At 43.9% G+C, this 12,500-nt stretch overlaps 1 protein-coding gene and 1 long non-coding RNA gene across 4 annotated transcripts; one reads left to right on the forward strand and one right to left on the reverse strand.

Moving 5' to 3' along the window:
• Window positions 1-1,818: 1,818 nt before the first annotated feature.
• On the forward strand, window positions 1,819-10,936 carry LOC126989004 (uncharacterized protein DDB_G0271670-like). The gene is made up of 4 exons (XM_050847478.1): window positions 1,819-1,944; window positions 6,867-7,036; window positions 7,216-7,636; window positions 8,947-10,936. Exons 1-4 carry the CDS (start codon window positions 1,924-1,926, stop codon window positions 9,853-9,855), a joined length of 1,521 nt encoding a protein of 506 aa, XP_050703435.1. The 5' UTR covers window positions 1,819-1,923; the 3' UTR covers window positions 9,856-10,936.
• On the reverse strand, window positions 4,105-6,705 carry LOC126989005 (uncharacterized). Of its 3 annotated transcripts, none has more exons than XR_007742735.1 (3): window positions 6,210-6,705; window positions 5,901-6,003; window positions 4,105-5,183 (listed from the first exon to the last, which is right to left on the reverse strand). It is a non-coding gene; the product is annotated as an uncharacterized LOC126989005 (long non-coding RNA). The 3 variants fall into 3 exon arrangements; XR_007742736.1 differs by having other exon boundaries at window positions 4,105-5,080; window positions 5,901-6,086; window positions 6,190-6,705; XR_007742734.1 differs by having other exon boundaries at window positions 5,901-6,086; window positions 6,190-6,705.
• Window positions 10,937-12,500: the final 1,564 nt, after the last annotated feature.

Genomic DNA, 12,500 nt, shown 5'->3' on the forward strand with positions numbered 1-12,500 from the left:
ATAGGAGACAGTACGGGATGTTTACCAAGGCGTTCCCAGCAGTCCTACATGTAAACAATGCCACATGTAAACACAGCGCCTAGTGGTACCCAAAAATATTATCGGTTCCAAAATATGAAGTGTCGAGTGGTACCCAAAAATTTTATCGGTTCCAGAAGGTACCACCAAATATTATCGGTTCCAAAATATGAAGTGTTGAGTGGTACCCAAATATTTTATCGGTTCCAGAAGGTACCCCAAATATTATCGATTTCAAAATATAAAGTGTCGAGTGGTACCCAAAAATTTTATCGGTTCCAAAAGGTACCACCAAAATATTATCGGTTCCAAAATATAAAATGTGATCTAGTGCCCCTAATTTTGTTGGCTTCACGTGGTACCTCCCAAATATTATCGGTTCCAAAATATGAAGTGTTGAGTGGTACCCCAAAATTTTATCGGTTCCAAAAGGTACCCCCAAAATATTATCGGTTCCAAAATACGAAGTGTTGAGTGGTACCCCAAAATTTTATCGGTTCCATAAGGTACCCCAAAATTTTATCGGTTCCAGAAGGTACCACCAAATATTATCGGTTCCAAAATATGAAGTGTCGAGTGGTACCCTAAATTTTATCGGTTCCAAAAGGTACCCCAAAGATATTATCGGTTCCAAAATATAAACTATGAAATGGTACCAGAAATATTATAGGTTCCTGAAGGTACCTGTTCCCGCCTCACTGTCTCCCAGCTTTGTGCATTTAGCTTGGAATTATTTTTATCTTATTATTTTATTTGTATTTTTATTTTCTTTATTTCTTTTTATTTCTCTTTTTTTCATATTTCATCATTTTTTCATCATTTTTATTATTATTTTTATTATTATTATTATTATTATTATTATTATTATTATTATTATTATTATTGTTATTGTTATTATTATTATTATTATTATTATTATTATTATTGTTATTATTATCGCGCCGAGCTTACCATAAACACATTTCTATGCTAATTTTTTTTCTCCTTTTTATACAAATTAAGAAAAAAATAAATAAAACAAATGATTACTAAGAATATATATTTTTTGTGGTACTACTACTATTACTACTACTACTACTACTACTACTACTACTACTACTACTACTACTACTACTACTTCTACCTCCTCCTCCTCCTCCTCCTATCTTCGTCTGTATGAAATATTAATAATAAAAATAATTATTATAAATATTGTGTTTATATTTAGAGAGAGAGAGAGAGAGAGAGTGTTTCTAATCTGGTTATCTTTAATTCTTTTTCTTTGCAGGTATTGTTTTATTATCTCTCTCTCTCTCTCTCTCTCTCTCTCTCTCTCTCTCTCTCTCTCTCTCTCTCTCTCTCTCTCTCAATGTCAAGGGGATGCCCACAGAGTTCATGGCATAAGAGAGAGAGAGAGAGAGAGGTCCCTTTAATTCCTTCTTTTCCTTTTCCTTCTCTTCCTTTATCTTTCTTTAATTCTCTTTCTCTTCTCTTTCTCTCTCCTTCCTTCCTTTCTTCCTTCTCCTCCTCCTTCGTTAATCCTCTCCCTTCCTTCTCTCTCTCTCTCTCTTTATTAATTTCCTCCGTTTTCTCTCTTTATTTTTCTTCCTCTCTCCTTCCCTTCCTTATTAGTATTTATTATTATTATTATTATTATTATTATTATTATTATTATTATTATTATTTATACACGCTATCCCTCACGCCACCATGAGGCTACACGCACCCTCATTGGTCCATTTCTAACGCGGCGCAATGACGTCACATGCTCCGGACCAATCACGAGCCTCCAAATTCGTGACGTCACAACCAAGCCTCCACGAGAGAGACGAATCGACAAGCGCGCCAGTACCACACGAGCTTTCGCGGGGGGTGTATCACGTCCCCTCTTCTCTACCTTGTATCTGTGTTTACGTTATAGCGACAATGGCGACGCCGAAGCAAGTGGTATGTATGGTTATAACGAAGGTTTTTAAAGGGGGATTAAGGGTGGCAAAGGGCGCTAAGGGGGTAAAAAGGGTGATATGGGGGGGGGGGCCTAAGACGCATAGGGGAATCAGCTGTTTTGGAGGTCGATGTTTTTGTTGTTGTTGTTTTCTGTTTTTGTTTGTTGATTGTTTGTGCGTGTGTGTGTACGTGCGTGTTTGTTTTGGTTTTATTTTGTTTATTTTCTCTCTCTCTCTCTCTCTCTCTCTCTCTCTCTCTCTCTCTCTCTCTCTCTCTCTCTATTTGTTTTGTTTTTTGTGTGTCTCTCTCTCTCTCTCTCTCTCTCTCTCTCTCTCTCTCTCTCTCTCTCTCTCTCTCTCATTGTTGACATAGAGAGAGAAGGAGAGAGAGAGAGAGAGGAAGGAAGGAAGGCAAGGCAAGGGACGAGAGAGAGAGAGAGAGAGAGAGAGAGAGAGAGTGGAGGAAGGGAAGGGAAGGCAAGGCAAGGGACGAGGAGAGAGATAGAGAGAGAGAGACTTTATGGTGTTGTTAATTCTTTTTTTTCTTTTTTTTTTTTGTTCCTCATTTCTGGGCACTTTCATAGCTTCTCTCTCTCTCTCTCTCTCTCTCTCTCTCTCTCTCTCTCTCTCTCTCTCTCTGATAACCTTATTTCACTATCTTTAATTTACTGTCATTAGGAAATTAAGCTATCTCTAATTATCTCTATTATCTCATTATTATTATTATTGTTATTTCTTTGTCTATAGTAAGAGGGAAGGATATGGTCCGTTCTCTCTCTCTCTCTCTCTCTCTCTCTCTCTCTCTCTCTCTCTCTCTCTCTCTCTCTCTCTCTCTCTCTCTCTCTCTCTCTCTCTCTCTCCAGATAAAGTCAGTTACGTTGTATAACCAAACATTGAGAGAGAATGTTCTTCAAATATAGTTCATTCCACAACTGAGCCAAGTGACAGAGAGAGAGAGAGAGAGAGGCGTGATTATTCTTCCTGTCGGGGAATCAACGGTCTCTCTCTCTCTCTCTCTCTCTCTCTCTCTCTCTCTCTCTCTCTCTCTCTCTCTTTGTTACTATAACATCCGTATGAGTCACTTTCGTTTGTCTCTCTCTCTCTCTCTCTCTCTCTCTCTCTCTCTCTCTCTCTCTCTCTCTCTCTCTCTCTCTCTCTCTCTCTCTCTCTCTCTCATTGGCACCTTGAGAGAGAGGAACTTGGCAACAATATGATAACGATAATAATAATAATAATAATAATAATAATAATAATAATTGTTGTTGTTGTTGTTGTTTTAAGCCTAAATGTCACTTATTAGGTTATCAATAGGTTATCTCTCTCTCTCTCTCTCTCTCTCTCTCTCTCTCTCTCTCTCTCTCTCTCTCTCTCTCTCTCTCTCTCTCTCTCATCTTCCTCCTCCTCTTCCTCTGCTTCCTCCTCCTCCTCTTCCTCTGCTTCCTCCTCCTCCTCCTCCTCCTCCTCCTCGATCCTCCTCCTCTCCTCCTCCTCCTCCTCCTCCTCTTCCTCTCCTTCCTCCTCCTCCTCTTCCTCTGCTTCTTCCTCCTCCTCCTCGATCCTCCTCCTCTCCTCCTCCTCCTCCTCCGCTTGCATTTCTTCCTCTTGTCATTTCTCTTCCTCCTCCTCCTCCTCCTCCTCCTCCATGAGCAAGCAACTGTCAGATTACAAGCCAAGGCTTCTCTCTCTCTCTCTCTCTCTCTCTCTCTCTCTCTCTCTCTCTCTCTCTCTCTCTCTCTCTCTCTCTCTCTCTCTCGACCTGTTGAGTTCACGTGGACTCTCTCTCTCTCTCTCTCTCTCTCTCTCTCTCTCTCTCTCTCTCTCTCTCTCTCTCTCTCTCTCTCTCTCTCTCTCTCTCTCATATAATGTTACATCAGCTTATTACACACACACACACACACACACACACACACACACTTCTCCTCCTCCTCCTCCTCCTCCTCCTCCTCTTTCTTCTTTTCCTTCTTCTTCTTCTTCTTCTTCTTCTTCTTCTTCTTTTCCTTCTTCTGTCATTTTGGAAGGAAGGAAAATAATATGGGAATTTTGAGAGAGAGAGAGAGAGAGAGAGAGAGAGAATGGGTGGGATATCCTGCTTCTTTCTCTCTCTCTCTCTCTCTCTCTCTCTCTCTCTCTCTCTCTCTCTCTCTCTGAAGCCTGGGAAATGCCTGTCTTCAAACTTTCAAAATATCATTATTATTATTATTATTATTTTTCCTTTAATTTTTCTTTTCCAAAAAATATGCATTCGACAAGGCATTTCCAGGAGCTGTTTTATGACCCTGGTGGTAGTGTGACCTTTCCTCTGTACCGTTAACCTCAAAAACACACATTTGACAAGGCTTTCCTAGGAGTTGTGGGCATTTCCAGGGGTAGTTTTATGACCCTGGTGGTAGTGTGACCCTTCCTCTGTACCATGAACCTAAAAACAGACATTCGACAAGGCTTTCCTTGGAGTTGTGGGCATTTCCAGGGGTAGTTTTATGACCCTGGTGGTAGTGTGACGCTTCCTCTGTACCGTGAACCTAAAGAAACACACATTTGACAAGGCTTTCGTAGAAGTTGTGGGCATTTCCAGGGATAGTTTTATGACCCTGGTGGTAGTGTGACGCTTCCTCTGTACCGTTAACCTCAAAAACACACATTTGACAAGGCTTTCGTAGGAGTTGTGCGCATTTCCAGCGGTAGTTTCATGACCCTGGTGGTAGTGTGACGCTTCCTCTGTACCATGAACCTAAAAACACATTCGACGAGGCTTTCGTAGGAGTTGTGAGCATTTCCAGGAGCTGTTTGATGACCTTGATGGTAGTATGACCTTTCCTCTGTACCGTTAGCCTCAAAACACAAATTTGACAAGGCTTTCGTAGGAGTTGTGGGCATTTCCAGGGGTAGTTTTATGACCCTGGTGGTAGTGTGACCTTTCCTCTGTACCGTTAACCTCAAAAACACACATTTGACAAGGCTTTCCTAGAAGTTGTGGGCATTTCCAGCGGTAGATTCATGACCCTGGTGGTAGTGTGACCCTTCTTCTGTACCATGAACCTAAAAACACATTCGACGAGGCTTTCGTAGGAGTTGTGGGCATTTCCAGGGATAGTTTCATGACCCTGGTGGTAGTGTGACCCTTCCTCTGTACCGTGAACCTAAAAACACACATTCGACAAGGCTTTCGTAGGAGTTGTGGGCATTTCCAGGGGTAGTTTCATGACCCTGGTGGTAGTGTGACCCTTCCTCTGTACCGTGAACCTAAAAACACACATTCGACAAGGCTTTCTTGGGAGTTGTGGGCATTTCCAGGGGTAGTTCCATGACCCTGGTGGTAGTGTGACCCTTCCTCTGTACCGTGAACCTAAAGAAACACACATTTGACAAGGCTTTCGTAGAAGTTGTGGGCATTTCTAGGGTAGTTTCATGACCCTGGTGGTAGTGTGACCCTAGCTGTGTACCATGAACCTAAAAACACACATTTGACAAGGCTTTCGTAGGAGTTGTGGGTATTTCCAGGGATAGTTTCATGACCCTGGTGGTAGTGTGACCCTTCCTCTGTACCGTGAACCTAAAAACACACATTTGACAAGGCTTTCGTAGGAGTTGTGGGGATTTCCAGGGTAGTTTAATGACCCTGGTGGTAGTGTGACCCTTCCTCCGTACCGTGAACCTAAAAACACACATTTGACAAGGCATTCGTAGGAGTTGTGGGCATTTCCAGGGGTAGTTTAATGACCCTGGTGGTAGTGTGACCCTTCCTCTGTACCGTGAACCTAAAAACACACATTTGACAAGGCTTTCCTAGGAATTGTGGGCATTTCAGGGTAGTTTGATGACCCTGGTGATAGTGTGACCTTCCTCTGTACCGTGAACCTAAAACACACATTTGACAAGGCTTTCGTAGGAGTTGTGGGGACGTCCAGGGGTAGTTTAATGACCCTGGTGGTAGTGTGACCCTTCCTCTGTACCGTGAACCTAAAAACACACATTTGACAAGGCTTTCGTAGGAGTTGTGGGCATTTCCAGGGGTAGTTTAATGACCCTGGTGGTAGTGTGACCCTTCCTCTGTACCGTGAACCTAAAAACACACATTTGACAAGGCTTTCGTAGGAGTTGTGGGCATTTCCAGGGGTAGTTTTATGACCCTGGTGGTAGTGTGACCTTTCCTCTGTACCGTTAGCCTCAAAACACACATTTGACAAGGCTTTCCTAGGAGTTGTGGGCATTTCCAGGGGTAGTTTTATGACCCTGGTGGTAGTGTGACGCTTCCTCTGTACCGTGAACCTAAAAACACACATTTGACAAGGCTTTCGTAGGAGTTGTGGGCATTTCCAGGGATAGTTTCATGACCCTGGTGGTAGTGTGACCCTTCCTCTGTACCGTGAACCTAAAAACACACATTTGACAAGGCTTTCGTAGGAGTTGTGGGCATTTCCAGGGGTAGTTTCATGACCCTGGTGGTAGTGTGACCCTTCCTCTGTACCGTGAACCTAAAAACACACATTCGACAAGGCTTTCTTGGGAGTTGTGGGCACTTTTTCCTGACCTTCCCATCACACATACACCCTCTCACACCCTTCTTACACCCTCTCCCCCCTTCTACACCCCGTTAATCACCCCTTTTCTCACCCCATCTGAAAATATAAGTCCCCAAACTGGTCCCATCCTTTCTTTCAATACCCTGTCTCTCCCTTCTGTCCTGACCTCCCCATCACACATACCCCCTCTCACACCCTTCTCACACCCTCTCACACCCTCTCCCCCCTTCTACACCCCGTTAAACACCCCCTTTTCTCCCCCATCTCAAAATATTAGGCTTCGAACTGGTCCTTTCTTTGCTGCCCATCCCATCACACATACACCCTCTCACACCCTTCCCACACCCTTCTTACACCCTCTCCCCCCTTCCACACCCCGTTAATCACCCTTTTCTCACCCCAGCTCAAGAGTGTCGGCCCCAAACTGGTCCCATTCTTCAAGACGGTGGCCGTGTATTTTGTGTTGTTCATTCCCAGCGAGCAACCTTCCCTTCTCGCCATGGTCATCAAGTGTTTACCGGTCATCTCCCTCATCGCCTTCGTCCTCCTCCACGGCATGAGTCTGGGCGAAGAGTAAGTAGGAAGAGGAGGAGGAGGAGGAGGAGGTAGAAGTATAAGTAATAGTAGTAGTAGTCGTAGTAGTAGTAGTAGTAGTAATGATAATAATAATAACGATAACTCACTCTCTCCCTCGTACAGGAATCCCTCCCCGGCTCCTTACCCAGCTGAAAACCTCCTCATTTTACCCACAGATACACTTACTCCCGAAGAATCCTGCTCGGCCTCATCTTCTCAGTGATAGGCGACGCTCTGCTCATCTGGGAGGACTTCTTTCTACACGGACTGGGATCTTTCCTAGTGGCGCAGATCTTCTACATTAGCGCTTTCGGATTCACGCCGTTCAACATCTACGCGGCGGGGGTGACCTACGCTTTGATGGGAGTTGGTGTGGGGGTCCTCATGCCCGGTACAGAGGGCGTGGTCAGTGTGGGTATGCCCGTGTACACCTTCTGCTTAATGACCATGGTGTGGCGTGCAGTGGCCAGGGTGCAGTTCTTTGAGGAGCTCTGGACCTGGACGAAGCTGTGTTCCTGCGTTGGCGGAGTCCTGTTCGCGGTGTCTGATTGTCTGATTGGGATGAACGCCTTCTGCTGTGTGGTCCCTTATGGCCAGGTAAGGAGAGGGAGAGGAAGGGAAAGAGACGGAGGAGGTGTGAGAAGGGAGGGGTACGTTTTGGAACCGATAAAATTTGGGGGATACTTTTTGGAACCGATAATATTTTGGGAGTACCTTTTGGAACCGATAAAATTTTGTGGTACCACTCGACACTTTATATTTTGGAACCGATAATGTTTTTGGGGTACCCTTTGGAACCGATAAAATTTTGGGGTACCACTCGACACTTTATATTTTGGAACCGATAATATTTTGGGGGTACCCTTTGGAACCGATAAAATTTTGGGGTACCACTCGACACTTTATATTTTGGAACCGATAATATATTGGGGGTACCCTTTGGAACCGATAAAATTTGGGGGTACCACTCAAGTTTAACAAGTAGAGAGGAGAGACAGACACAGAGAGAGAGATAGAAAAGTAGAAAGAAAGTGATGTTTTGGGATAGAAGGAGAGAAGATAAACAGATAGACAGACAGATAGAGAAATAGAGAAGGAGAGAGATATATAGATACTTGAATTCCACCCCTGCCACCATTTATTAAGCAAGAAGAGAGGAGAGACAGACACACAGAGAGATAGAAAATTAGAAAGAGATGTTTTGTGATAGAAAGAGAGAAGATAAACAGATAGAGAGGGAGAGAGATATAGGTATTTGAATCCCACCCCTGCCACCTTTCTCTGGGTTGGTTGCGTATACGAATCCCACCGCTGTCACCATTTTAACAAGTAGCAAGATGTGTTTGAGCAAGATTACGGGTACGAGTTTCAACCCTACCGCGAATATGGACACTAGTAGCAAGATCGGGTTGACCAAAATTGCGAACTCGGTCAGGAACTTGTGTTTAGAGAGTGTTACGGACAGTGATATCAACCCAATAGCGAGCAAGATGGGTTTGAGCAAGATAGACAGGTAGAGAAATAGAGAGATAGATAGATAAAGGAGACAGATAGAGATAGAAATAGAGAAATAGTTTATGAATTGAAATCTTGTGTTGATAACCTGTTTTAATACCCAGTCTTCCTCTCTTCTCCTCTCACCTCCTCCTCCTCCTCCTCCTCTCTTCTCTCTCCCTTCTTTTCCCTTTATCCATTCTTCCCTTCTCTCTTCCTCCTCCTCCTCCTTAACCTCCATTTTCTCTCCCTCTTCTCTTCTTCTCTCCTCCTTTCTCTCCCGTTCTGTCACTCTTCTTCCTCCTCCTCTCCCCTTTCTCTTTTCTCTTCCCCTTCTTCTCTTCACATTATCTTCCTTCTCTTCTCCTCCTCCTCCTCCTCCTCCTCCTCCTCCTCTCTCTTCCCTCTCCCAGGCTCTGATTATGGTGTCCTACTACGCGGCCCAGCTCGGGATATCCCTCAGCGTGGTGGACAGCAAGGCTTCCTATCTGGACAGCATAAGAGACACCACCACCACCACCACAGCAACCACCTCCACCACATCCCGCCTCACCAGTACGACCCACCCAGCCACCAAAGCAACCATAAGCAAGACCGGGTTGACCAAGCTCGCCCAGTCTGTCAACCCAACCGCCGGAACGGTGTTGGGTTTCAGCAAGACGGGGTTGGGTGCGTATACGAATCCCACCGCTGTCACCATTTTAGCAAGTAGCAAGATCGGTTTGGGCAAGATTACGAGTACGAGTGTCAACCCTACCGCGAAAATGGACGCTAGTAGCAAGACCGGGTTGACCAAGATTGCGAATTCGGTTAGGAACTTGTGTTTAGACGGCGTTATAGACAGTGATACCAACAAAATGGCGAACATGATGGGTTTGGGCAAGATTGACCACACGAACACCAACTCAAGCACCACCAAGATCGGGTTGAGCAAGACGGGGTTGGTCGCCGATCCCACCTCTGCCACCAGTGTAGAATCTAGCACCAAGGCGAATTTGAGCAAGACCGGGTTGAGCAAGATAGGGTTGACCAGTGTTGCCAAGACTAACAAAATCGCTTATTCCGGTGATGTTACGAGCAGTGTTACCAATGGTGGGGTTGTAGATGATGTTATAGATGATAGTAGTAGTAGTAATAGTAATGGTAGTAACTGTAAGTGTACTAATATAACTATTCCTACTACTACTACTACTAATTCTTATTGTAGTAGTTGTAGTAGTAGTCGTAGTGAGGTTAGGATTATAAGTAATATTAGTAGTGATATTTCTTCTTCCTCTTCCTCCTCCTTCTCTTCTCCTCTTCTTTCCTCTTCTATATGTTAATTCTTCTTAATCTTTTTTTTTTTATATATATTTTTTGAATTGAGATTATGACCTCCTCTTCTTCCTTTTCTTCTTCCTCCTCCTCCTCCTCCTCCTCCTCCTCCTTCGTTTTCTTTACTTTCTTCTTCATTAGACAGAGAGAGTAGTAGTAGTAGTAGTAGTTGTAGTAGTAGATTATTATTACTATTATTATTATTATTATTATTATTATTATTATTATTATTATTATTGTCATTAAGTATTTCATTTATTCAGTATTATTAAAGTGATATTAAGTTCTTCCTCTTCCTCCTCCTCTTCCTCCTCTTCTTCCTCCTCCTCCTCCTCCTCCTTTCTTCCTCCTCCTCCTCCTCTTCCTCTTCTCTTCCTCCTCCTCCTCGTCCCCTTCTCTTCCTCCTCCTCGTCCCTTCTTTTCCTCCTCCTCCTCTTCCTCTTTTCTTCCTCCTCCTCGTCCCCTTTTCTTCCTCCTCCTCCTCCTCTTCCTCCTCGTCCCCTTCTCTTCCTCCTCTTCTTTTTCATCTTTCTCCATTTTCTTCCCTGTCTTCTTCCTCCTCCTCCTCCTCTTCCTCTTCTTCTTCTCTTCCTCCTCCTCGTCCCCTTTCTTCCTCCTCTTCTTCTTTTTCATCTTTCTCCTTTTTCTTCCCTGTCTTCTTCCTCCTTCTCCTTCCTCCTCCTCCTCCTCCTCCTCTTTCTCTTCTCTTGCTCCTCCTCCTCGTCCCCTTCTCTTCCTCCTCCTCCTCTTCTTCTTCATCTTTCTCCTTTTTCTTGCCTGTCTTCCTCCTCCTCCTCCTCCACCTCCTCCTCCTCTTTCTTCTTCTTCCTCATCCTCTTCCTCTTCTCTTCCTCCTCCTCGTCCCCTTCTCCTGCTCCTCCTCCTCCTCCTTTATTTCTTTATTAAAAAAAAAATCCTTGGCAGGGCTGACCTTGATATTAATGCATATTGTTAAAGAAATACACGCACACACGCACACACATACATACATACATACAGGCCCGCCCTGTATGTATGTGTGTATGTGTGTGCGTGCGTGTGTATGTACATATATGTATTCTGACAATAATATATTTGTATAAGAAAGACTTTGTGCGTATTATTCTGTGTGTGTGTGTGTGTGTGTGTGTGTGAGAGAGAGACGGACAGAGAGAGAGAGAGAGAGACTAGCGTAGAAATTATGATAATAATAAAAATAATTGCAGTAGCAGAAATAGAGAGAGAAAGACTAACAGTATAATAATGATAAAACAAATAACACTAATAAAAATACTTAATCAGCTCGTCATAAAAATAAAAATAAAGAAAATGGCGTCAAAACAATAAGCCACCAAAGAAAACGTGACCTTTCTAATTTTCAAAGGGGGGCTAAACTATATCCAACGCCTCCCTTATTTTACCCTCCTGCCGCCTCCCCGTGACCTGACATGACCTTTTAGCGCACCCAGAAATTCAATAATAAACTCCCACGTCTATTTTGACCCCTGGGAGCATGTTTTAGTTGGTATTTTTTGCGTTTTAAGGGAAAAAGGAGGAAAATGCGTCGGCCATTCCCTACTGCGTTCTAGTCACGGGTACATTTCTTAATACGCAGTGCGGAATTACAAAGGCTAGCCCGTGTGCGTCACCTGGAGGCTAATGTGCGTATTACCGTGTGCGTTTAGAGCCATTCATACGCCCATGACGAGGCGTATTTACTAACTGCGCGGTTGGTTAATAAAACATTTGGGTGCCGGGCGTGGGAGCTTTGTGACGCCTTTTCTCCGCCATATTGGTACGGGTTTAGCGGCTTTTCCAATATTGTTGCTTATAAAACCTCGTCATGACGTCCTATTATAAAAATCAAGGCTGTGGGGTTATTAACTAGCTGTTTAAATCATGTACGTGGCCTGACATCACGGAAATACAGAGATAATAGACTGATATGACGGATATTTAACTACACCCACGATGTGACGCTCGTAGCTCTATTTCCCGTGTATCTATGGGCCTAGGAAGCCATTGACAGGAAGATTAGTATATAGAAATAGTGTAGAGGTCATGTTGTGCCGGTAATGTTAGTGTAGAATAAGGATATATGGGTTCAAGTATAGGGAATGTCAAGATGGCGGATACGTGGCGTCAGAGGGTGAGGCTGCGGCGGGTGGGCGGTACATGGGCGGGGTCAGCCTTCCCCGCCCAAAACCTTTCTCTGATAATGGTTCAAATTCTCGATTATTTTAACCTTTGGGACCTGACGCGCGTGTCCTGCCATGGTTTTTTGCGTATATAAGCCCCCATGTCCTTATATAACGCCTCTGAGCTGCGTAGATATGGGAGAAATGGGAGATATGGCGGACATGGAAAAAATCATGAAAAAAGGGTCATTTCTCCTATTTCACACGCTGACATGGGCTGACACGCTTGGAAATGGGGCCTGGGATTCATATTCTACCATTTCAATGTCCAAAATCGACTCTAATTGGGTGTTTTAATAGGGAAAATTGGAAATACGTAAGATATTATGTTATGAGTATTGGAGATGCGCCGAACTCCGCCCACCTTGAGTCTAGGATATACAGAAATGGAAATGTTGTCAAATAATTCGCTATTTTGACCCTATTTAAGGACAACTACCCCACTTTAATAGGTCAAATAGGAAATGGGACTTTAT

This window comes from Eriocheir sinensis, unplaced genomic scaffold (genome assembly GCF_024679095.1).
Source record: "Eriocheir sinensis breed Jianghai 21 unplaced genomic scaffold, ASM2467909v1 Scaffold103, whole genome shotgun sequence".
NCBI classification, from domain to species: Eukaryota; Metazoa; Arthropoda; class Malacostraca; order Decapoda; family Varunidae; genus Eriocheir; species Eriocheir sinensis.

Bases quoted from the DNA above. Each gene is read 5' to 3' on its own strand.
- LOC126989004 (XM_050847478.1), top strand. From the start codon at position 1,924: ATGGCGACGCCGAAGCAAGTG. The intron at 1,945-6,866 runs GTATGTATGGTT...TTCTCACCCCAG, and splicing joins TGGCGACGCCGAAGCAAGTG to CTCAAGAGTGTCGGCCCCAA. The intron at 7,037-7,215 runs GTAAGTAGGAAG...TTTTACCCACAG, and splicing joins GGCATGAGTCTGGGCGAAGA to ATACACTTACTCCCGAAGAA.